Source organism: Drosophila gunungcola, unplaced genomic scaffold (genome assembly GCF_025200985.1).
Source record: "Drosophila gunungcola strain Sukarami unplaced genomic scaffold, Dgunungcola_SK_2 000001F, whole genome shotgun sequence".
Taxonomy (NCBI): domain Eukaryota; kingdom Metazoa; phylum Arthropoda; class Insecta; order Diptera; family Drosophilidae; genus Drosophila; species Drosophila gunungcola.
Window position 1 is genome coordinate 16,184,966 of NW_026453197.1, and position 24,114 is coordinate 16,209,079.

Below are 24,114 nucleotides of genomic sequence, written 5' to 3' on the forward strand. Positions count from 1 at the left end.
ATAGGCATTAAGAATATTTAATTGACTGCAATATTATAGACCGATTTATGGCATACTTAGCGCCGACAACGGTTTAAGCTAGAGTCAAGTACAATTTCATCACTCTTAAATTAACAAAAGGTAATTCAATCTAGTAAATTATGAAATTTATTCCTTATGGCCCGGCAACCGAAGCTACGAGGCACTACAAAAAATTATTTTAGACTCATTAGAGTGCTCCTCTCCACGGAAATCTTTAGTAAAAGGCGAAAGATTTATTCGACAATTGAAGAGAAACCAGAGTGACATTGCACAGTAAACAATCTACCCTACCACTTATGGCAAGCTATAACCAGTTGGGAATTATAAGATACTTTCTTAGCCCTTAAACACCCCTAAAAATTTTCCGCCCTATCAATCGTCGACCTGTGACTAGACTATGACTACCTTAAATAAATAACATGTGATTCTGAACCCTTAAAATAGGCTAACAATTTCTCCCTACAGATAAAAAGTACTCCCCTACTTTCACAATTAAAATTCTCAACTGGTTCTGGCAGTTTGCTTGAATAGAGCCTGTTCAATTTGCAGTTCTAGTTATCGCTTCTCGGCCTTATGGCTAAGATCAAAGTGTAGTATCTGTTCTTATCAGCTTAACATCTGATAGTTCCTCCATTGGAGGACAACAAATGTTAAACTGATTTTTGGAATCAGACGGAGTGCTAGGAGCTTGCTCCACCTCTGTCGCGGGTTGGCCCGGTATTGCAGTACCGCCGGGATTTCGGCCCAACTGAATAATAAATTTCCCACACTTCACAACTTAAAATATTGTTGTGCTGTTGAGTCTTGCTCAATTTCACTGAAATTGCTATTTCACCGCGTGTCAAGGTCAAATGTCGGGGTGCACTTAACCTATTAACGCTATTATCATTAGGTCAGCTGTAGCGGGCATAGTTTTACTACAAAAAGAGTGTTACATTTGCGCTTAACTAGGGCATGACAAATCCAATAAAACTTGAACTTAATTTCCAATTCATCCCATTAAGAGGGCCAGTCAAATGGCGCCTAGAATAAATGTTTATTAATATAAACAAATATTACCATTTAATAGCAAGCTATGGAACCGTTTATGTTCTATTAAACAATCATCACAAGTTAATTGAGCTACTCCTTGAGAAACTGGTCGATGGGAACCAGTTCGAAAGCCTCGTTGAACATTCGTAGCATAAGGGGTTGCCAAAACTGTCTGGTCTCGGGCAACATGATGCCGTAGATATCGCGCCAATACTGATTAGCCACATTCAAAGCAATTTTATCTGTAATGAAAAGCAATTATAAGCTTAGATCAGTGATCAGATTAAATTGAAAAAGTTGTCCATAAAGAACTACAGTTGTTTGTGGTTTGCCTTTAGAACAATTGATTTTAAATCTGTTGTACAGCTTGCGTTACAAATAATTTAACTATTTACAAATCGATCAACGTGCTTGTGTAGAAAACTTATTTGATGATCTCTGTTTATAAACTTTACAAAATAGTAATGTTTTATAAAAAATACTTAGCAGTTTTCCAAATATTAATTTTAACGTTTATATTCCCTTTTAATTATATCAATGGTCAAAAAAAGTTTGTATCAATAATGTCAAGTTCAATAACAAATATATGTTTGATTTTTAAGTTTTAAGAGGCTTAATTAGATAATCTGATATTTATTCAAGCAGAATACATTGCCTAATTAAATTGATTATTGGAAATAATAATAAAAATGAATAAAAATGTTTTAATACTAACAAAAAAAACAACTGATTGAGTAACTCGCCTTAAATAAAAGCTAAAATAAAGCTAAACTCACCGAGTTCTGGATCTGCAAATATTCCATTGGCCTTAATGTCCAAATCTCTAACCTTTGGCTTTGAATCGATATTCTTGAGGCGGAAATACCGGTGACCATCCTTTTCGTAGATTTCACCATCAGTGACAGTTGTTGCCTCCACGTCGACTGCAAAAGAATTGATAAGTAAACATTTGTAGAAGCAAATCGATATACTCACATAGCGTTACGTTGAAATCTCCCTTTGGCTTCAATTGCAGCTGATTCACCTGCATATCGGCCTTATAGCTGCCCACAATATTCATCTTGGGCATTTGGGTAACCATGCGCAGTTTGACCTTGTCCCCATTTAATTTGACGGACACTTCTTTGGCCCGATTGGAGGCGAATCCGTAGATCTTGGCGTTCTTCATTGTAATCCGGCCATTTACGTTGCCACTGGAGTACTGGAAGCTAGTGCGATTGAGGATCAAAGGTTCGTAGGGCTCGATCCTCAGCTCGGGATTGCCGTCCTTGAGACGAGGCGTCAGCGTGTTGAATATCTCCTTGACGCATTCCCCCAGCTGATCCTCATCCGTCGAACACTTTGGCAGGTCTTCAAAGTAGAATTTTAGAGAAATTCAAATAGCAAAAATATATATTATATTTACCACCAAAGAATTTGGTGTCAGCGGGGGCTGCATTGACGCCCAAGGCCAGCAGGCTTAGCAATCCAATTATGTAATGCATTCCGTTTAGCTATACTATACTACTACCAAACTATAATTCCTTTTTGGGGGTGTCCGACCGCTTTCAACCTGCTGCTAGAACGTTAGAGAACAACTGAAGCTCCCAGATTTCAAGTCAAGCTATTTTATTCTCAAAATTAGCACACCGCTGCACAATGCAAGTCAGAAACTAGCTTAGTACATTTAACTTGTAAGTCAGTAAAACATTAGCCGGCAAACAGCTAGACTTTGACTGAACGCAAAACCGGCTCCGTCTGTCTGATTTATAATGTCGTATTATTAAATGGAAAAAAATGTATTGAAGGTATGATTCTAGATAGCAGCGATGATTTGCCATAAATTCTTTTAATAATTACCCAGTACGTGTACTAATTACGGAATTCTTATTTTGGCTTTTTGGTGGGTCGCACAATGACAATGTCGAAGGGCTGCCAAATCGAGCCTGAAGAGTATTCCTCATCAAGTGAGTCAAACTTGAGTTAGTTATGAGTACTATGAACTTTAGACGTTAATTATCTAAGAGAGCTTATTTAAGTTTTTACAAACCAGAAACTTAAATAAGCTTCATTTGTCTCTGAGGACGTTACGTTCTACAGCAAGCACTTTTTAATGTCCACTCAAGGTACAAACAATTGATTCAGTTTATTATTAATGCGAGCTCAATTTTCTTATTTAACACCATTAATCTGTTGATTTATGGCTAATGGAATAATTGCTAATTAATTACTTTTAAATTTCTATCCACAGGGAGAACTAGTACCTTTCTGAACTATCTATAACAGAAACTCATACTTATACTACAATGTCAATTTTATTGCAAAGTTTTCCCTATTTTTATTAGTCTTTAACTGCAATCGCACGGAAATATTTGTTTGCTAAAGTACAAAAAACAATTTAATTATTTGTGCAGTAAATACCCAAAGTTCATTCAAATTTCCCTATGGTCCGGTATTAACTACTATAAGCAAAGGGAATTTTGGCAAATATTTTAAGAACTTTTATCTTTATTTCAGTACAAACTATGTTAACACCTTGAGTAGAACAGATGGAACCGGAGGATATAAATAATACAACAATATAAAAGTCAGTAATATCAATTCTTGGTCACAAGTATATCGAATGGTAACGCAGCGAAGAAGTCATTCGTGGACTTCAAGATCAGGGGCTGCCATGTGGCCAAAGTTTCGGGAAGCATGGCCTGATAGAGCTGACGCCAGTACTGGTTGATGAAATCCAAGATGACATCGTCTAAACAGAAATGAAGAGTTTAGTTGGAATACTAAGATCAGAGATTGGCAAACACTTACTAAGCACCGGATCGGGAACCAGTCCATTGGCGTAAAATTTCAGGTCACCCACCTTGGGCTCAGTCTCCAGTTTGGTCAGACGCAGATAGGTGTGACCATCACGCTCATATAGCTCGCCAATGGGTCTCGCCCTCATCGAGACATCAGCTAATGGTAAATTAGAGCAAAATAAATAATTAAATAAAATCATCAAAGCATTATAATGTTATCATTGGCTCAAAGTGCAATTAAATCAAATTTATCTTGCATTCAAAAATATAAAATCATAACAAGTAAAAGGAAAACTTTTCAATCTTAAAACCAATTTATATGTTTTATATTTTTAATCCCGTACTCATATTTAAAAGTGCGAAAGCTTAAACATCCTACAGCTCCTGTTTTTAATAATAGAGAAATTTATTTATAGTATAATAAATTCAGAAAAATAAATGAAATTGTTAGGGCTTAAGGGAAAATTAGTTAAGTAAACTTATAAGATGATTGCTTAGAACACATTGGAGTATAGGAAAATACAGGCAATCAAGTCAACATAATTAAAAGCAAATGAAACATTCTTCAAGGCCTACACAAGAAATTAATGGCTATTTGGTAATTTGCCAAAGGGGTAAAGCAGGTGCTCAAAATGGGACCAGTCTTGACGGTAAACATACGGAAGCGGAACGAGTTTGGTTCGGATTCTAAGACTTTACTTACTCATGGTAATGTTGAAGGTTCCTTTTGGGTTGAGTTTGAGGTCGTTGAGCTTGATGTCCGCCTTGTAGAAGCCCTCAACGAACATTTGCGGCACATGCGAGAGGATCTCCATGCGGACACGGCCGTTCTTCAGCCGGAAGTCGACCTTGTCCACGATGCCCTCGCTGAGTCCGTGGACGACCACGTTCTTCATCGAGATGCGACCCTGGAGCAGGCCAGAATTGTAGCTGTAGGAGCTCTTGCCCATCTCGAAGGGATCGAGGGGCGGGATGTTCAGCTCGCTGATGCCGTACTTCATGCGTGGCGTTATCTGCTGGAGGCCCTGCTTGATGCACTCGTTGATGTTGATGTCGCCCTCCCGACAGGTCGGAATATCGTTAGCTGTCGAATGCCAAACAAGTTTAATTAGTGCGCACCAGCCTTGACATATTTATGTAGTTCAGCATAGGCGTTAGTCATATCGCGTACGATCTATGTGCCTATGCTCAGAACGTGACATATTTCTACACCAAAAAAAAAGGATTAAACTTTATAAGCCTTAAAAATAAACTTAACGTAGAATTAGTAATTAAATGTTAGTTGGATCTAATGTTCTGAACTCGTAATTTCCTAAGTCTCTTTAACTCAAACTGGTATAATTGGCATAAAAAGTATAAATATATCAGTTTTTTAACTCGAACTTATTTTATTGAAAAATGGTGAGTCGTGTTTTTGGAAATTCGATTGTTATAAAAAGCCTTCATTTTGTTCTGGGGTATAAATTTAATATCTTAGGTCCTATTAAAAAAGATTCATTTAATATTTGTTATTAAAAAGTTTTTAATTTTCTTTTACTTCAAAAAAAATTTTTTTTTCGGTGTGGTTGAGAACTATTGTGTTCGCTTAAACGTTTTGCTGCTCACATAATTGTCAACGTCATGCGCAATTTATTTGTTGATTAGATTTGATTTTGTCAACGAGTTAAGCGAAAATTCCTGCATTTAATTAAAAGAGTTTTGTACTGTAGTCTCAAGATCGTTTCGGTTTGAATACGCTGACAATTAAAACTTTTTCCATTGGTCTACCTTGGGAGTGGGTCGTTAGCGGAAGTGACAAATCCGGACAAAAGACTAAAGCGGCGAACTTGTCTTTTATTTTTTATATTCTCCCATAAAAATGTTGTATTTTTATCCACAGCAACATATGACTCGGTCAGTAAATAACGTTTAAAAATAGCATGTGCAATTGTTGTTATGACAATGAAGAAATTCAAATGGCAATGTTTTGCCACCAGTTTTATTTTTGGCTAAATCTGTTTGAAGCCAAGACTTATCAGCATGACAATCAAAGTTTTATGTTTGTCATGGTCTAAGTATAAAACTTGAAATCGATTTAAGTAAAGCTAAATATATAATTTCTTAATTGAATAGTAACTTATATTATACTAGAAGTACCATTTCTATATAAGATTTTATTAGAGAATTATAAACCGCTCACGGATCCAAGTATTATTATACTTTGAAGAGTAGAATATAAATTGTTTTATTATACATCTATTTACAGCTTTCTGAGTATAGATTGTATAACTCATAAAAAAATCCTTAAAAAGATCAACCACGATATGTCGTTCTAAATTCAAATTTATTCCAAAGAAAATTTCGTGTAATTTGACACAATTTATTGCAATCTATTAAGCATTGTGCAATGCTATTGTTTTAAAGAAATCTGGGTTTGAACTTTGACTCTCAGATGTTTAAATTGCTTTGTTATAAAATTCACACAAAATTGCGTGCTTCACACAATTATTGCTTTCGTGATATTCTATTCTGTGTTACTCAAAATTTTTTATTTAGCTGATAATATCACAAATTAAATAGCTACGTCTCAAGAGTCTACTAAAGTGTCAAATGAATAATTTGTATTTTGAAAACTAAAATTCTAAAATTTTCTTATGTAATGTATAGTTCTTAAATAAAAGGTAATGTAATGTAAATTGTCAGAGAAGCCTTTTTTTTTATATTTTTATAGTTAAAACACATTCCAAATAAAAAAAAGTAAGTATTTATATAGCTTTAAATATAATTTTTATAATGTAAATAAATAAATAAATATAAATATTTATATAAATTATTTTTGAGCACAGAAATAAGCTATTCCGTTTTCTTAATTTAAATATTAGTTTTTTTTTCCACACTTAATGGCTTTCAACACTCACGCAGTTCTCGGACCGGCTTAAACTCAACTGGAGGCAACTCAGCTCCAATATCCGCTGCCAGACTTAAGCCCGAAATCGAGATTAGAACAACAGCGCAGAAGATTCGACCCATTTTTAGAATGTGTGTTTTCTAGTTGCTTTTATTAGTTTAACAGTGCAATATATTATTGGCTTTTACTTTCGGTGAAATTATCTACGAACTGACAGGTAGTCGGAACCTGGCCGATGCAAATGCGAATCAACGTCTGAGAGCTGCGGTGGGAGCCGGCCTTTTATTTATGGGAAGAAAACAAAACAAATCCAATCAAATCGAAATTGCAAAGGCAAACGCAAAAAAAAAATAAAAAGAGGCACAAACACAGATGCTCAGCATTAGCAAATAATAGGGATTTGGGGGCGGAGCGGTGGGCGGAAAACAAAAATAGCTTGGAACTAATGACGACTACGTCGCCGTTGCCGTTGCCGCTATAGAAAACAAAGCAAATGCAAAAGTCAATAGACAGCAGTGAAATACAAACGACATTATTAAATTCCCCCACAGAGTCGTGAAGTGGAAGCCACCCAGCCATCCGATTTGACTTATCGCGACCCAAGTCCGACCCGACTTACCCATCACAACCTGAAACTACCGGCAGCTGTCCCAAGTGCTCTTCCAAGCCGCTTTTTTTGTTTCCTAGTCTTGGCTCTGGTGACTGGAGATCTTGCCCAGATCTTGGTCCCAATTCCCTCCCAGCCGGGTAATTAAAACAGGCCACTTACTAACTGGATACTAGCCAGACTTTCCAGTATATAGTGGAATATCAACACTAATCATTTTAAGAAACACCTTTACAAAGTCTTTAGAACTTTATGTTCCCGGACTTAAAAAAAAAAAAATTTATTCAAAGTTTACCTAATTTAGATATTAAATAATATTATTTTACCTTAATTAATACAGTATAATAAATTCGATCAATTAAAATGTCAAGACAACTATAGGGTTTTTGAAAATCGTTTTTTGCACACACCCTTAACTAAGTAATGAAAATATAACCCAAACATTTGAACTCAACTGTGGACGTGTTAATAGCTAATGCTAATTCTGGTTTTTGCACTCTAAAACAATATTTAAAGTACTTGATTAGTGGATGTTTAGTCACGTGTGTCTAGTAAGCAATCTACGAGGAAACTATAAAATCTAAACCGCTAAAAGTGAGTTCACATTTAATGAATTTATTAGTTACATTTAAAAAATCTAATTTTTTAGGGGCAAAGCTAGTGTATTAAGTTACTTTAAATTTAATTGTAGTTTGTATTTTTCTCAACATTCTAGTCTACCTGATTGGCAAATCTTATCTATTTCAGGGACAGTATCAAGTCAAGATGTATTGGACCTGGCACAAGATACATAGATATAAGCCTTATCGGTAGACGTACTCTGCCCTTTTGCAACCCCAAATAGAAGTCATCTTATCAACATCTTGGGCAGTAAGGTTGCAGTAACCCAGGATTGGCACTCTCAGTTCCAAGAACCGATATCTTTGGAAACTAAAAAAACAACTGAAGAACAAAAGATCAGTGCCACACACACCTTATCAACAGCAGAGAACAAAAGGAGTTGGACAAATGAGCCCGCAAAATACTTTAGGATGGAAACCAATTGAACAAGAGTAACCCAACCCAAAATACCATGACTTCAACAAAAGGCGGCGACATTGAAAAAGTCTGCAGATTATCAGTTTTGGAAGAGGAACAAACACGAATTGAATGAACCAGACAATCGATGGGCGCGTATTTCGCCACCTACTGACTTGGATGGTATTGTATCTGTATCTATAGCTGTATCTGTATCTATAGCTTTGAAGATCCCAACGGAACGCACGCAAGAACAAACACGATTGGGATGCCCAACGGGTGGGCTTATGTATAGTGGCTTATAAGTAGGTAAAGATGGGGTGGCGTGTACGCGTGCGCAGGCAAATCGAGCGGTTTTATGATCTTGTTTTCGTTTTGCAAAAAGAAAATTCGGCGTCGATTTGTGTAAACAAAGTTATAAAATTGTTGGCGGATTATGAGGCGAAGCCAGATAAGACTTTCCCCCATATAAACCAGTGCGAAAGGCCACAGGATAGCATTCAATCCAGACACTTCGAGCAGAATACACATAATCAGCCATGGAGAACCATCATATCTATCGACACAAGAAGTTCGATGTTGGTCGCAAAGTTGAGAAAGACGAGCTGCTCCTCAAGGAGGAGCTCATCTCACGGAGCGGCACACCCTACACCCAGGCGGATCAGTCCATCAGTCTGAGCTTCAGTGACCAAGATACCGATTTTCCTCCTTTGCCAAAACGCCGTCGCCTGGGATCCTCCTCCTCCAGCGTTTCCTACCACTCGGCCAGTCCGATCATCACCGAGGCCCTCCAAGACATCTTTAAATACCACGTCAATATGGTAAGGAAGTTTCCCAAGAAGGAGCGATCGCCAAAGGATCAGGAGCGCCGGAACAAGAACACCATTGCCTGCCGGATGAGTCGGCGGAAGAAGAAGTTCGATGACCTCCAGATCGAACAGCAGTACAAGGAGTGCTCCAGCGAGCATCTCAAGATCGCCGAGCAAAGTCTGCGGGCCAGGGTCTATCTGAATCACCTCAAGGAGCTGGTCAAGCAGGAGGACCACCCGCAGCCAACTCCAAGGAACAATTTCAGCATCGACTACCTGATCGGTGGTATAAAACAGGAGCATGCTTAAGTCGACCTAATGTAAAGATTGTATTATATAGTTAAGTATTACCTTAATACTAAGTTGTTAAGTTTCTTCAAGAAATTCTAGATATATTTAAAGGTACTTTAAGTTGAAGCAAGTACTCCTTAATAAATAAAATTAACTTTATACTTAAAGAAAGTTGAATGCGTGTTTTATTTCCTGTATGGATGCTATGAATGGTAATACTTACCAAAACTCCGTGACAAAAACTGTTCAGTCATAGGTCAGTAGCTCAATGACTCCAATGAATCATAAGTTATACATAGTTTTAATGACGTTATGCACAACTAAAGTTTGCGGTTGATCGCTTTTTACCATGCATTTACGTGATTAAAATTAAATTTCCTTTACATCTTAACACTAAGTCGTATGGGCTGCATTGCAATGCATTTTTGTTACGTGTTTTAACTTTTTGTAAACATATTTAAAATTATATTTTAATATTATAATTGTGAAATCTTGTTTACCTTACAGTCAATATATTTTAGTTTATTTTGAAAGGAATTTAAATATTATAACCTAGGTTTTATGTTATTATTTCCCAAACAAAAATGTGAAACGTAATACATAAAACTTTAGGCATTTAAATTTATCGCAATTTTTATTAACTTATCGCAGTCTTTTATCATTATTAAAAGTATTGTTTACATATCATCCGGATCAACTGTTAATTGGCCATATCGACCGGTGGCATAGATCTTGTACTCGTCCACCAGAGCAAAAAAGAATGGATGTGAAGCATAAAAGTGGTTCTGGGTCTCACCATCATGTCGAACTAGAGTTTCTGTTGAAATTAAAAGTATACAATTAATAGAAATTAAATTAAAATACTATTTTCCGAAGTGTGAAAATCGATGTGAAAACAAATATGCGGAGGTATTGAAGTGTTAGTTACTTAGCAATCAAATACCTTCAAGTTGTTTGATTTTATTATTTTGAGTACCAGGAATATTAAGTTAATTTCCCATAGTATAAGAAATCAAACTTACTCAAGTCAAATTTATGAAAATTGATTCCCTGCTCGTTCAGTTCGAAATGGGTCAAATGTGAGAATCGGCGCACTCGGAGGTGTTGTTTTTTACCCGTGATTCGACTGAGATCGGCTTGCTTGGGATTGAAAACCTTGCGGATGCCCAGAAAGCCCAGATTGTCGGCCAGTTCAATGTTGGTCACGACATTCATCACGGGCAGACGAACATCGAACCTTCGGGTGTCCATCTTCTTTCTGAGTAAGCTGCGCAGATCCACAAATTCCAGTTCTTTTTCGAGCTGTCGCAGTCCATTGACTTGATCCGGCAACAGGACCATGAACTTCACCCGACTTCCTTTCAGTGGGAGAAGCAGCATGGTGGCTCTTAATTCATGCAAATGGGCCAACTGACGCCTCTTGGCCAGGCTGTACAGTGTATCCACATAGGTGCGTCGTCGCTCGTCCACATTGAACTCCCTCATCCGCCGATTCTCGTTGTGGAACTCTGCATCCGCCCAAACCGCTTTAAAGGAGGCGGCTGTCACAACGAAGACTTCGGGATGCTGTTTCAGTTCGTAGGGCAGATCATCAGAGGATGTGGCGTCTTTCAGCTCGGAACTGATGGCTTCTAGCTTCTTCGAGAGCGTTTCCAATGTGTTGTTGCGAAGCGCAGGCACCAATTCCACACCCATGTCCCTAATTTTGTCCTCATAGTCCGGTCTTACACTCAATTGGGGTGGTATATAAACGCCTGAGTAGCTGAACTCCTTGAATTTATCCGATACTGGTATCAAATGACGGGGTTCTGTATTGGCAAGCCGATCCAGAGCTGATTTCTGGGAAGGCATGGGCACACTCATGGCCTCCCCGATCTCATCCGCCGTGGAGCCATCGGAACTGGCCAGCAGGGCGCCAAAGGCTGTCATGAGGCTGTCATGGGCGATCATCAGGCCATTGGGCACTTCATTAGTGGCCACTCCATCCACAATCGCCCGGTGGAGCGTTGTGGGATATTGTCGAGCTGGCCAGCCAGCCGGGTAAAGTTCACTGGGGATTAACCCTTCACCCGGGGCGATCCACCACTGGCACACCAGCAGCAGTAAGCCGATCGAAACCGCAACTACGGGAAAATGTGAGCTTAAAAGCTAACTACTACCACTCCGGTTCCCGGTCATCACTCACCTGCCATCGTCCCACTTAAAGTTAAACTAACTAGACACTTTAGCTAGTTGCCGCTACGACATTTTGTAAGCCATTATAATCGATTTGGTCACGCCTAAGGCTCTGACTTGCATAACACCTAAATATATAATGAGGATTTTAATCTTTAAATATGTCAAGAAAATACTAAATAGTGGTATTCCAATTATTTAAATCGGATTAGTTTATTTAGCACTTTCAGGCGAATTCAGCTTTATAATTATTTAACAGAATTCAAATTTAATAGATGTGATATCAGCTATTGACAATTCCTTCAAAATCGTGCAAGTATTTCTTACATAATTTAAGTATTTAAAATAAATTTACTCTAATATTTAATTTAATAATATAACATTAAGGATTTAATAGTTAGGGTTTTTTTTACTGTTCCATTTTTTTGTCAGTGTATACATCTTGTATTAAGAGAGTTAAAATAAAAAAAGAAAAGTGTATTAACAAGAGAATTTTTTAAATATAACGCTTTAATGAAAGGGCCCAGAAAACTTTTATAACATTTATAACGAAACCAACAATTTGATATGATTTTTGAGTAGCATTTCCTCTCATTGGCGTGCTTAATGTCCACCTGTGGAGGGATTGGTGTCAACATCGGACGCATCATTGCCCGGCATTCCACTGCCACTTGGTCCCTGGTCCATCAAGTCATCATCGCTCATCCCATCAGCCTCAGTCAGAGCATCTTGATCCCCGGTAAATGGTTGACCCAAAACATTGGCCATATTAAGATAGCTCTGGTTCTCGGCATCGGTGAACATTTTGAAGGGCAAGTCCTTGCCCACAATGGCCACGTTGATGGTGAGATCGGAGCTGTCATCGTGACCCAAAGATCCTCGAATGGCCTGAATGCCGTGGCAGATCAGTTCGTCCATGCTGCACTCCTCGAAACTCTCCATGTTCCGCTCCAAATAGGTGCGGGCACTCTGCGAACGTGCTCCAATGGCCATGGCCTTGCAGCTGAGCACATTGGCCGTGGGCATCACCTGGAAGATGTGCGGTCCCTGCTCGTCGTAGCCCGCCACCAGCATTCCCACTCCATAGGGACGTCGATCGTAACGCTGGGTGGTGGCCTGCAACTTGTTGCCCAGATTGCCCACCAAACGACGCACTGGAAACTCCGAGTCGTAGGAGTGCCGGTAGGCCATGCACTCGGTCCTCATGTATTGGCAAACTTGACGGGCATCCGCCGTCAATCCGGCGATGGACATCCCCACATGACCGTCCACCGGCATGATCTTCCTCTGCAGCGTGTTCGTCTCCTTCGAAGTGCGGCACAGGGCAATGAGCACTGCGAAGTCGGTGCTCTTCAGTCCCACCGTTGCCGCTCCCTGCTTCACTGCCTCCATGGCGTACTCCACCTGGAAGAGGCGGCCCTGGGGACTCCACACCGTCGTGTCGTTGTCATACTGATTCCGGAACATCGTTTAGGTTTGGATTTTAAACTTATCTTATAAATATGTTAGTGGTCTTGAAGGGATTTTTTCGGTAAATTATAAACGGGGATTTTATTATGTTTGATTTAAAAGTATTGGCAAACTGATCTACTGGCAATTTTCAGACCTCGAAATCTGTATTTAAACATTTATGAGGCCGCGATGCCTATCTGAAAAAAAAAACAGTTTAAATAAAGTTATTTATTTAAAAACTTTAAATTTTATTTTTACTTCCAGCCTATTTTCTGTTTTTATGCAACATATCATTTATGCTAAATAAAATTTTTAGAAATAAAAAAAATAAAAACAGGAATAATTGTATTCTTTATTTTTACGTATATATAAATCAGTTGCTGATTAACTACCATTAATAGCCAACGATACTAAGTGAGGTCGCAAACGTACGGCAATCAAAAAAAAACTTTTAGTTTATTAGCATATAATGAAACCTAAACATATATAAAATAATTTAAACCTTTTATGTTTATTTATTATAATATAACATCTTTAAAAGCCACCAAACTTATCAATGTGGAACAGTTTGATAAATTGGAAAGTCTATTGTTTAGGTACTTTTCACAGTTTTTCTATAATTTTTTTTAATAAGGTCAAAAAAATAAAAGTACAATTAGTGTTAAAGACTTACAAAATTGATTTGCAGTCTATTCGTATGTCTCACAATGCTTTCACTCTAGTTAACGGCAAGGCTCTTGGCCAGCCCAACTTGCATAATGCCTAGCCAAGTAGAAAATCAACGGTCTACAAGGAAGTTCAACTGATCAGATGAACAAAACATAAAGGCATGGACAAAACTTATGTTTGACTTTGAGTGCTCCCGCCGAAAAGTGCAGCCAACTGAATCAGTGAGTGGAAAAAAGAGCTTTAAGTAGGGAAAATCCCCTCCATATAATTAACTCCTATTTTTTGCATTGCGCAACCGCAGTTAATTACTTTTAATTTTCATTGATAATACTTTGGCAGACCGACTTCCTATGGAAAATGCAACTGTTGAAAATTCCGTCGCTGCCACCAACAACCCAGTAAACCACTTTGCACTTGTACCATGCAGCCAACATGAATTTCAGTTAATTGTCAGGTTTTTTAGTAACTCTTTTTGCCTTTTAGCTGGCCTAACATTGAAAATTGCACTTCTGCGCTTTGAGTTTTGCGGTTGCAAAACTCTGTTTCGCTGCCCAACTGAACTTGAAGCTTTGTCGGGCTCTAAAACATAAAATCTCTGGGTGTACTTTGGCCATATCTCCACATCCGATCTCTGTCAATATTTGCCCAACTCGTTGAAGGCGATGGCAAAAGCTCAGCCCAGTCAAAAAATATTGTTCTTTGTGCGAAGTTGAAACCTTGACGAAAACTGCTGCGAAATGAGAACGCCATGAAAATTAGTTAGACAACAATTAGTTGAACTTTGCTGGGTAATGGGCTTTGGTAAATGGTTTCTGGGAAATATACCTAGCAATGGGTGGCTAAGAATGACATTGAAATCTTCGTTACCCAATAATAAAAAAATATATAAAAAATTATATTGTTTTCTCTTTGCTGAGAGAAACAACCTTTTAATTTGGATGCATTTGATAGAGTACTTGAAAATCGATTTCTGTCTTCAAAAATAAAATAATATGTATAAAAGAAGATATTTGCTTGTACCAACCAGATTGTACCCTTAGGTATTTCATTTTCAGTAATTTATTTTATAAGTTAAAAAATTTATGCTTACATTAAAAACCTTAATTCTAATCTCGCCCCGGGAGTTAGGAGTTCTTTTTAACTATTTACAAATGTTTTAGGTATATACATATTATATACATATATGTATGCAAAATCAACCGGTATGAACCCGTTCGACCTTTCGGACGACTAGGAGTCCTACCAGGCATTTGGGAATTCCGGTCCATCGTCTTCGGTCATAAGTCATGGTCAGACGCTTTGAACCCAGTTGCTGACCTTTGGCCTCGCGCTATGCCATGGACTTGTTGGGAATAGGATCCTCGCACCCCGTCTTAATTATCGTTTCTTGGTCTTCAGGCACAGTCAATTCTTCTTTAAAGCCAGGGTCACAAACCTAAAACAAAAAATTTTATTTTTCTAGTAAAAAATACTATAACTATTTTTCTTAGTTTGAAACATTTGCAAAAAGTTATAAGATGCAATAACAAAATTACTTTTTTTTTCATATAAATCTGCCTATAAATCGATTTTTTCCCTTATGCGGATGTAATAGGTGTTAAGCAATATCACAACATGCAATCTGTCATTATCTAATAAATATCAAACATGTTATTAATTTATATAGCGCTCGTGCGATCCCCTGACCTTTTGTAATCTTTTGATCTTAAGTTGCCAGCACAGAAAGTGCCAAGAAAACGAACTGGTAAATTTAATTAAATGCTTATTCATTTTATTTCAAAGTCAACAATAAATAAATTAGTGCTTATAAACTAAATCACATTTTAGGGCTATCCATAGTCGCTGATTATGATATATGATGTATGATGGGTCGGTGGTCAGAGGTCAATGCTGGCCACCAAAGATGAGCATCTGCTGAGAGAGGGCCATCTGCTGGAGGAACTGCTGTTGCTGTTGGGGCAGGACATGACCGGATGACGGGGTGATGGCTCTCTGGAAGACGGCCTGCTGGAGGATCTGGCGGTAGTAGAGGCTCAGGCGGATCTGCTGCTCCAACATGGCGGCATGGTGGCTCCTGTACTGCTCGTACTGGCGACCCACCTGCTCCTCCTGGGCCTGCTTGGCCCGTCGACTGAGGAGGCAGGCCAGGGTGTTCCGATCCCGACGCAGCTGCTCCTTGGGGCTGCGCTGCCGCCTCGTCTGGCTGTGACGCACCATATTGGCATGGTACTGACTGACCGGCGATCCCTGGCCACTTGGCTTGTCCACTGGCAACTCCTTCTGCTGATTCTGCTCATTATCCAGCCAGGGTCGGAAGAATCCCTGTGTCTGGCGGCGCTTGGTAATCGGTGGCTCCATTTCCTGTGTGAAGTTCTCCTTGTCCTCAACCAAATCTCGCTTCCTTTTGCTCACGGCAAACTTCTTGTGGGTGTAGCTGGTTGTATTCTCCATTTTGTTTAGGTAATATAATATTTATTTGATTTTAACACAAATAATATCACTGCTGTTGTGAAGTGACTCGTTGGACGATCGCTTGCTGAATGATTGGCTCTGAGATTGATATCCTGTTTATATGGACACATGGGCTGACTTCACAGGTAGCCAAAAAAATAAGGGGAATCCGCTTTTTTTGGGTCTGTCAACACAAGGGATTAGCGCATCCCGTGTTAGGTAATCGTTGTGGATTAAGCACTATTTTATGACCTGCTCTATCACTATCGCTAATTGCCGTCGCAGCATTGCCTCATTATCCTTTTTTTGTGGATTACCTGGATTATCGGACTAAGGTGGCCACCGGAACAGGAAAGTTCTGGACTGTGGAGAGCAACTGTTATGCAGACTAAGGGTTTTTTATTGACCTGCATGACACAATTCGTAGTGAGTGCGTGTGTGGTGGTCCCTTGGCTCCTATTTTCACCACCACAATTTGTTTCAATTCCCTGGAAATTCTCGAGGGTCCTTTTGCACACATTTTCACTGAAGAATGACAATGGGAAAAAAAATGACCTGATCGCTGGTTAGGAAATGCCGTCGATCTTTTAAAACTTCTGCCAGATGTGACTTACGACTATAGAAAAGGAATTGCATTAATGAAAATCGATCTCAAGGCAGTTTATTATATATTAAATATATATTATGTTATATACTAAGTTATTTTTTAAATTTAAACTAAATGTATCACGAAATACTTTTTTATTAATAATACAATAGCTACGTTGAAAAACGTACAAAATGCAACATTATGTATTATCTAATCTAATTAATAATCACTTTTATTTGGAATTTGAATATAGAATATATATAACAGATGTTTATTATTTAAGTTGGCCTAAAACTGAAAATATTTCAGTTTTCTCATAACTATGATTAACCTATAATATCCCTGGTAAATATTCAAACCCCCCATTAACAATTTTCGCAGGTTGTAATATTTATTGCGTTGTTATCACTGTCGCAATAGGATGATTTCATTTTTTGGAAAACCACAAAGGCGGATCTTGTTGTCACAATCTTTAAATATTGTCTCTATTCGTTTGCAATGCAGATTTGATTATAAATTAGGTAATTGAACTTATCTTAAATAAATAGGTATTTTGTTCCTATAGTATGTCACTTGAGTTTAAACAATTCAAACATTTTACTCTTAGTATGAATCACTTGCACTGTGATGTGTACAATAGTATTTATTTTAAATTAGCATTGCAAATTACACTTCCAAGAATTTGATTATATAATTTTGTGTTGAACAATGAAAATTAACGTAATGATATAAATCTGATGTAATTTTGCTTCCGGTAAATTTGATCTGCAATAAATCAACAAGCAACTGAATTTATTAAAAGAAATGTTTTTTTACTTTTAAATTAAAGTATGAACTGCCATTGCAAAGCGGGAAAACAAATGTCCTTTTATCGAGGTTTTTGATATTGATGTTTAGCAATGTGAAACCAAAATTCCAATATAAAAAATAATATGAAAATTTTAGGCAAAACATGCATAATATCGTTTAATTCGACGATGTTGAGTTAAATATTTTACCTAATCTTTTTTATGGAAGGTATAGTAGTTTGATTGTCCGATAGAGGGATTTTCAAAGCTTAAAGTAAATAGCCTTGAACAATTATGACCTGATGATGCTGATTGATAATATCTTGTGTTCAAAATTGTGTCATGATTATACAAAATAAATAATGTAGGCCCATTAAGTAAAGAAATACCTTTTCAATAAAAATGTCAATTAATTTCAATAACAATTTTAGCGTTTATTGTTTAGTCAACCAAATAAATAAATTCAACTTTAAAAGTAATCACAAGGCTATTCTAGCGGAATACAATAATTTACAATAGTTTAGAGCGCTGGTAGAGCGCCAAAGTCGAGGGTCCACCCTTCAAGGATGCTGGGTGGTGGTCTGGCGAGGCGGAAGCACCGGCTTGGGCTGCGTGGGAGTCAGTGGCTCCATGGAGGCCATCGACTGCTGCAGGAAGCGCACGTAGTAGAGGCTCAGGCGGATCTGCTGCTGCAGCTGGGCCTCGTGCTGGATGCGACTGCTCAAGTACTCCTGCTCGATGATCTGCTGCTGTTGCTGCTGGGATCGCCGATGGCGCAGGCTGGCCAAGGTGTTCCGATCGCGACGCAGTTGCTCCTGGGGACTGCGATGGCGACGCTTGTGGTGGTTGCGCACCATATTGGCATGGTAGGCGGTGTCCTTTGGTGGGGGTGTGGTGGTCACTATCTTTCGCGGAGGCTCTGGCTGAACCTCCTTCTCTGCAGGCTCGTCCAGCCAGGGTCGGAAAAAGCGACGCTTGGCCTGCGGCTGCTGCTCCGGAGTTCGGTGAACTGGCTGCTGCTGCTCCATGACGAAGACCACATCGTCATCCGATTCCCCATCCGTGCTGCGCTTGCGCTTCAGAGCTCCAGTGAACTTCTTGTGGCTATAGTTCTCCATTCTTTGATCTTGATCGATTAATTTATTGATTGATTGTGAGGGAGTTGTGTGTGCTTTGCTGTCCTTGAGACGACTGTGCTGCCCCTCCTCCTGGCGACCATTTTTATGCAACATTAGGTAATCACAAGAGGAGCTAGCCCGCAATCCCTAAGATTTTCCCACCATTGGTACCTGGGGCAGGTATTTCCCCAAAGCAGTTCATTCATTGCCGAAAAAACATGGCCCAAACTAATCGGATCGGCTTGTTACCTGGGGTATTTCGGCCATTGGAAAAGGGAGTCCCTAATCCGCCGGCTGCTTTCGAGGGTGTCATAAACCAGTTGTTGTCCTTCCTCCGTCTGTTTACATGGCCTGCGATTTTCGGCGGAATTACCTGTTGAGAGCGGACCGTGTCGATCCAGGATCTCTGTAATCCTGGCGCTCAATTCGGCCAGGCTGTCTGCCGACCCGCTTTTGTTTCGGCTTTCTCTTTGTGGCACCTGAATAGCCGGCACCGAACCAAGGCAGAAACAAGCATTTATGACTTCAGCTTGGCCAGCTGAAAAACGGTCTGGTCTGGTCTGTCTTTGGTTCGACCCAAATCCAAAGTGCCAGTCCCAGAACCTCGGCAATTACTGAATGCTCCTTCTTCTCCTGATAGTTGTCGGCTGGCATTATGTCGGATTTCTTGTTTCATTCAATGTCTTTTGTTCATTGATTTATGCAGTCAGGCAATGTATATATATATATATATATGGTAGAACGGGCTGGTTCTCACATTTCATCGTTACCTTCCACCGCCTAAGCGGATTTATTTCAGGTGGGCTTGAGACCAGCCCCTCAAGAAAACCAAAGTCAATAAGCAGGAGCAGGAGCAGGAGTGGGAGTTGATATTTGTTCAGTTGAAGTATTACAGTGAAAGATTGTCGCATTGTTTGATTGTTTCCCCCTATTGTGTATTGATCAATTTCCATCTGTTCTGGAACGGAAAGAATCGATTGCATGGGGCCCTCGAAGGTGTTTCCTTTTTGGCAGGGGGAATGACCTTAGAAGGGATAAGATTTGTCAATACCCTACCAGGAAGTGCTTTCACCGATGATACAATTAAATTTCACATTGTATCATTTATTTGGTGCATGGGAAACTTCATCCACATACATATATAGCTTTAGTGAAAAAAAAACACACATAGGCGTATATCTGTTCAAGGATGGCAAACCGTTTGTTCTTGATTTTTTATGTATATATGATTAATCTGATTTTAAGATTAGAAAAACTAGTCTTAATGTAATTAAATTATTATCACACATATTTATTTATTGATCTGATTTATTTACGGGAATTATTAAAGAGACAATAAAAGCTCGTATATAAAATTAAAAGTAAATTATATGTTATATATAAAAAATTTAAAAAAATCAATATACACCAAGATGAAAAAATCATAGAATAATACTAGCATATGTTGCAGGTTAATTCTTTTAAAAATATTAATTTGATAAACTAGTTTAATATGCTTTTTACCATGGCCAACTAAATTACAAAATGGAGTTGGAGCTCATTTAATAGTGAACTCAGTTACAAGAAGAAATTTTTATATGAAAATTACCAAAGGTACCTTTTTTATTTTCTTTTAAATCAAGGTAAACAACAAATATAGTATGGCAAAATACCATTTTAAAAAATGGTTTTAATTATAGTTCAGTGCCACAAATTTTTTAATTAAATGAGTAATTAAAAGATTTAATATATAAAGATTTTGTTGATCTTGTATTTCTATTAGACCGCTTGAAATTCTGCCGTTTTTCATAGAAAATCGGACTTTTTTCTTATGAATGACAAATCAATTATATGCAACTAGAATACTAAAATCGAATCTGTCTAATCGCATAGATCAGTAAATGGTGAAGAGCTCAAGCTGGAAAATAAAATAAACGCGAAGAGAAGCTGAGACATCGAATTAAATCCCTCTGGCGGACTAGGACGAGCACACACGCAACATTTCGGGAAAATCCCAATAAATTTCCATTCAATGACCATTGTGACTAAGCAGCGGCTGGCACTTTCTGTTTTCCCATTTTCTCGAAGGCATCCCCGAATACCCTGGACGAGAACTTAATGAGCCAGATTAGCGGTGAGCGAGATAAGCATCCAGATTCCGATGCGTCGAGCCAACTTGCGACCGATCTTCAAAGAGTGGCAAGCGCAGGCGCTGGATGAAGATCTAGAGGTAGTGGATTGTTCTCGGGAAAAGTGCCGGGGAAAATTCCGAGAAAAACCGTAGAGACCTGGGCGAAGACAAAAGAAGGTGCGAGCCCGTTGCAGCAAATGAAAAATTAATTACAAAGGACTTTCGAGGCGATGGCAGGTAGTGGTAGTCGCTGGCAGGTAGTGTAGGTGTTGCCCAAAATCCTTTTTGTCCCTACGACAATGCCAACCTTTTGTCAACGAAGATTTTCCCATAAACAAGACAGCCGTCGGCCTTAATGATAATTTCAGGTAGGACATCGGGGTATAAAAGCCAGGTTGCGCAGCAGCAGGAGCAACAGTCGAGCCTTAACAGCCGTCGTGACAACATCAACCTTAACGAAAACGAAACTCAGAAGAGCAAGTCTTAAAACACCAATCATGGCACCTTCGAACATGGATTACCACAACGAGTCGGAAGTCAGTGAGAGCTACACCCACAAGAAGTTCAAGACATCGGCCTATACGCACAAAAAGTTTGGCAAGAAGAGCGGCAAGGAGTTGGCCCCCACACCGGTAGCCACGCCTCTTTTCCGGCCATACGCCCTCAGCGAGAACACGCCACGAAAGCGTCGCCAGGAGACGGAGCGGGAAATCCAGCAGCAGCAACAGCAGCAGTTTCACCATCACTCCCTGCCTCCCACTCCGCCCACAACACCACCGCAGCAACAGTACCAGCAATATCATTCCGGCACACTTCCGGCTACCCAAATTCCAATGACACAACTTCCGGCCGCCCAACATACCCACATCACCCACTCACCGGTTTTCAATCACCAGGCCTACGCCTACATGCTGCAAAAGCAGCGGGCCGTGCTCCAGATGCGCCAACTGTTGAGCATCAATCCGGATGCCAACACCTGGCCACTGGAATGGAAACAGGCCCTTCAGGCACTGCTCCAAAAGTAATCATCGCAATGGAGACTGACAAAGAAGTTGAAGAAATTCTGAACGGAGTGATTTGCCTAGCAACCAGTGATATAGACCTTTAAGTAACCGCTGACAGATTGTCCAATATGAACGGAAGCGCAGCCCTAGCACATAATTGTACATAACTCTAATATTAGGCAAAATAAATAAGTACTTAATCATATATTTAAAGACTTTTGAATAGTTTGCAATGGATACTAAGGGGAAAGATTAATAGGAACCTTGACTTTACATTTCTTAATGGATATATTGAATCTAAGTCAACAGAACTGTTTATAAATTCCCTGGTTGTCATGGTGCCCTTTCTTCAATATAATAGAATTTTAAAAAGAAACCACATAAATTATTCCTACTGATAATTTTCTGTCTCTTTTTGGAATATTTGAAACAGATAGCTGATTGAATTCGAACATTTACTGGTTAATTAGGGGCATTGAACTTAAAACAAATTTAAGAGGGACACATTACATATACTTTACATAGAGTTGTTGAAGCCTAGGCGGTCAAATACAGATCCAGATTGATCTCGCGGTTTATTATGGCCCGCATTCATGCTGTTGTACCGCCTTGGCGGGATGTACTTCTTCTTTTGCTGCTCCGGTCGCTGCTGACGGTGCGGCACTGCTGGCGGAGCTCTGATGGGGGCGGAGGACGAGTTGTTACCCAGCCTTTTGTGGACGGGTAGCGAGTCCTGGCGGGTCATCAGGTCGTCGCTTCGCATACGGATGGCCTTGCCCTTGACTGGACTGAGGCGACCCTGCGGTTTCTTCGATGGCGATGCCTTCAAATTGTAGGTCTTCTTGGTGGCATGAAGTTTGGATACTAAAACAAGATAATACATTGAATGTTTCGTAAGCAGGAGTTGTGATCCAAACATACCCATTCCCAGCCTCGCTTTGATGTTATGGGCAAAGTTTTTGCCTTGCCTGGCTTTGTAGGACGACTCCGGTGCAATTTCTCGAACCTCGGCTGTGGAGGCGAACTTCACAATCTTCTCGCCGGACCCCATTTCGAAGTCTTCGCTCTCCCCGGTGGAGATATAGTCGTCCTCATCGCTTCCAAAATCATCCATGCTCTCATCCTCATCGTCGCCACGTTTTAGAGGCACCTTGTGCACGAGCATAACCTTCTGCTGCGGCACAGCGGACGTGGCCACCTTCTTGGCCTTGACAATGGGCGAGTTCTTGGTGACGCCGCTTGCCACCGTACGTTGGGTGTTCTTTAGGATTGACTTGATTCCTTTGTTAAGAGTTACATCATCAGAAAGGCTAGACTGCTTGCCGCCGAGCCGCGCGAATACCGAATGGTTGCTAGAGGTGTCTGCCGCCTTTGACACACCGGTGATGTGGACGCGAACATTGTTCTCGCCGGAGCTGGAGACAATGCCCTCCTGGGCCTCGTCCTCGCCGGTTTGCAGGCGTGAGAAGATGTCCGACTTCTTGGAGCTGGTCACACGATCGGAGTACACTGAAAGGGTTAACAGAAGGGGTTAAATTTGGATCTCAAAGTTGGGTAAACTTTGATCTTACACTTCTCCCGCTTGGCCAGTATCTGTTTGCTTCGCTCGGTGGTTCCCGTGGGCAGTGTCACCTTGTACTTGCCCTCATGCTCGGGGAGCACCCGTCTCGCCGGTTTGGCGGGCGGCGAAGCCTTCGATTTGGCTGGCACCGGTATCTTGACCTTTGGCGACACCGGCCGGGCAACTGGTTGGACCACCTCGGTGGTGAGAACCTGATCCCGGGCATTCTGCTCGCAGACGGTCTTCGAGTGCCGCAGGATGGCAATTATGTCACCCATCAGGGTGATGCCCATTTCCCGCAAATACTCCTTGTTGAGATCCAGTAGCATGTCATCCTGGATCCGGTTCTCCACGAAGACGTGGGCGTAGCCGGCGGCCGCTGGAGATGGTATTCCCGCCGCATTGAAGAACTTTACCCAGCGTGCTGTGAAATCCGGAAGCATATCGGTTATTTTGAAAGAGTTTTTTTTTTGAGTCTCTATTTTTGTTTTGCGATCACCCGGAAGCGTCTGCTCCGTTTGATCGGTTTTTCGCACTGATGCTAACCCACCTGCACTTGACTTAGACATTGTGCGGCTTTGTGGTGCTATTAAGCACTATTTTTCAAACAATTCAAATAATATTTATCTACTTTATTGCCATAAATACAGAGTTTTTGCACTCAGCAGCTATTTATATATTTTAGGGTTGCCACTTTAATGGACACTTATCGATTAAATAATATCGATAACCGATTCCCACCGAATTTCTACC

At 39.9% G+C, this 24,114-nt stretch overlaps 9 protein-coding genes and 2 non-coding genes across 11 annotated transcripts; 3 read left to right on the plus strand and 8 right to left on the minus strand.

The window, feature by feature from the left end:
- Window positions 1–171: 171 nt before the first annotated feature.
- On the minus strand, window positions 172–285 carry LOC128263581 (U5 spliceosomal RNA). The gene has a single exon (XR_008268449.1). It is a non-coding gene; the product is annotated as a U5 spliceosomal RNA (small nuclear RNA).
- A 293-nt stretch (window positions 286–578) lies between these two features.
- Window positions 579–774, plus strand: LOC128263587 (U2 spliceosomal RNA). The gene has a single exon (XR_008268455.1). It is a non-coding gene; the product is annotated as a U2 spliceosomal RNA (small nuclear RNA).
- A 264-nt stretch (window positions 775–1,038) lies between these two features.
- On the minus strand, window positions 1,039–2,727 carry LOC128261342 (circadian clock-controlled protein daywake). Its single transcript, XM_052995001.1, has 4 exons — window positions 2,459–2,727; window positions 2,029–2,403; window positions 1,830–1,976; window positions 1,039–1,295 (listed from the first exon to the last, which is right to left on the minus strand). The coding sequence occupies exons 1-4, from the start codon at window positions 2,535–2,537 to the stop codon at window positions 1,144–1,146; spliced, it is 753 nt and encodes a 250-aa protein (XP_052850961.1). The 5' UTR covers window positions 2,538–2,727; the 3' UTR covers window positions 1,039–1,143.
- A 793-nt stretch (window positions 2,728–3,520) lies between these two features.
- On the minus strand, window positions 3,521–6,992 carry LOC128262529 (uncharacterized). The gene is made up of 4 exons (XM_052996833.1): window positions 6,731–6,992; window positions 4,537–4,917; window positions 3,844–3,990; window positions 3,521–3,784 (listed from the first exon to the last, which is right to left on the minus strand). The coding sequence occupies exons 1-4, from the start codon at window positions 6,840–6,842 to the stop codon at window positions 3,630–3,632; spliced, it is 795 nt and encodes a 264-aa protein (XP_052852793.1). The 5' UTR covers window positions 6,843–6,992; the 3' UTR covers window positions 3,521–3,629.
- Window positions 6,993–8,858: 1,866 nt separating this feature from the next.
- LOC128262168 (protein Mabiki) lies at window positions 8,859–9,472 on the plus strand. The gene has a single exon (XM_052996264.1). It carries the CDS (start codon window positions 8,884–8,886, stop codon window positions 9,460–9,462), a length of 579 nt encoding a protein of 192 aa, XP_052852224.1. The 5' UTR covers window positions 8,859–8,883; the 3' UTR covers window positions 9,463–9,472.
- Window positions 9,473–10,081: 609 nt separating this feature from the next.
- Window positions 10,082–11,682, minus strand: LOC128262519 (alaserpin-like). The gene is made up of 3 exons (XM_052996823.1): window positions 11,630–11,682; window positions 10,467–11,567; window positions 10,082–10,261 (listed from the first exon to the last, which is right to left on the minus strand). The coding sequence occupies exons 1-3, from the start codon at window positions 11,634–11,636 to the stop codon at window positions 10,122–10,124; spliced, it is 1,248 nt and encodes a 415-aa protein (XP_052852783.1). The 5' UTR covers window positions 11,637–11,682; the 3' UTR covers window positions 10,082–10,121.
- A 435-nt stretch (window positions 11,683–12,117) lies between these two features.
- On the minus strand, window positions 12,118–13,216 carry LOC128262520 (proteasome subunit alpha type-1). Its single transcript, XM_052996824.1, has one exon. The coding sequence runs from the start codon at window positions 13,084–13,086 to the stop codon at window positions 12,223–12,225; it is 864 nt and encodes a 287-aa protein (XP_052852784.1). The 5' UTR covers window positions 13,087–13,216; the 3' UTR covers window positions 12,118–12,222.
- A 2,333-nt stretch (window positions 13,217–15,549) lies between these two features.
- On the minus strand, window positions 15,550–16,211 carry LOC128262521 (protein Mabiki). The gene has a single exon (XM_052996826.1). It carries the CDS (start codon window positions 16,189–16,191, stop codon window positions 15,625–15,627), a length of 567 nt encoding a protein of 188 aa, XP_052852786.1. The 5' UTR covers window positions 16,192–16,211; the 3' UTR covers window positions 15,550–15,624.
- Window positions 16,212–18,128: 1,917 nt separating this feature from the next.
- On the minus strand, window positions 18,129–19,058 carry LOC128261935 (uncharacterized). The gene has a single exon (XM_052995890.1). The coding sequence runs from the start codon at window positions 18,798–18,800 to the stop codon at window positions 18,129–18,131; it is 672 nt and encodes a 223-aa protein (XP_052851850.1). The 5' UTR covers window positions 18,801–19,058.
- Window positions 19,059–21,120: 2,062 nt separating this feature from the next.
- On the plus strand, window positions 21,121–22,115 carry LOC128262250 (probable serine/threonine-protein kinase MARK-A). Its single transcript, XM_052996405.1, has one exon. The coding sequence runs from the start codon at window positions 21,294–21,296 to the stop codon at window positions 21,819–21,821; it is 528 nt and encodes a 175-aa protein (XP_052852365.1). The 5' UTR covers window positions 21,121–21,293; the 3' UTR covers window positions 21,822–22,115.
- Window positions 22,116–22,241: 126 nt separating this feature from the next.
- On the minus strand, window positions 22,242–24,059 carry LOC128262249 (uncharacterized). Its single transcript, XM_052996404.1, has 4 exons — window positions 23,912–24,059; window positions 23,372–23,785; window positions 22,722–23,309; window positions 22,242–22,664 (listed from the first exon to the last, which is right to left on the minus strand). The coding sequence occupies exons 1-4, from the start codon at window positions 23,928–23,930 to the stop codon at window positions 22,318–22,320; spliced, it is 1,368 nt and encodes a 455-aa protein (XP_052852364.1). The 5' UTR covers window positions 23,931–24,059; the 3' UTR covers window positions 22,242–22,317.
- Between the last annotated feature and the right edge of the window lie 55 nt (window positions 24,060–24,114).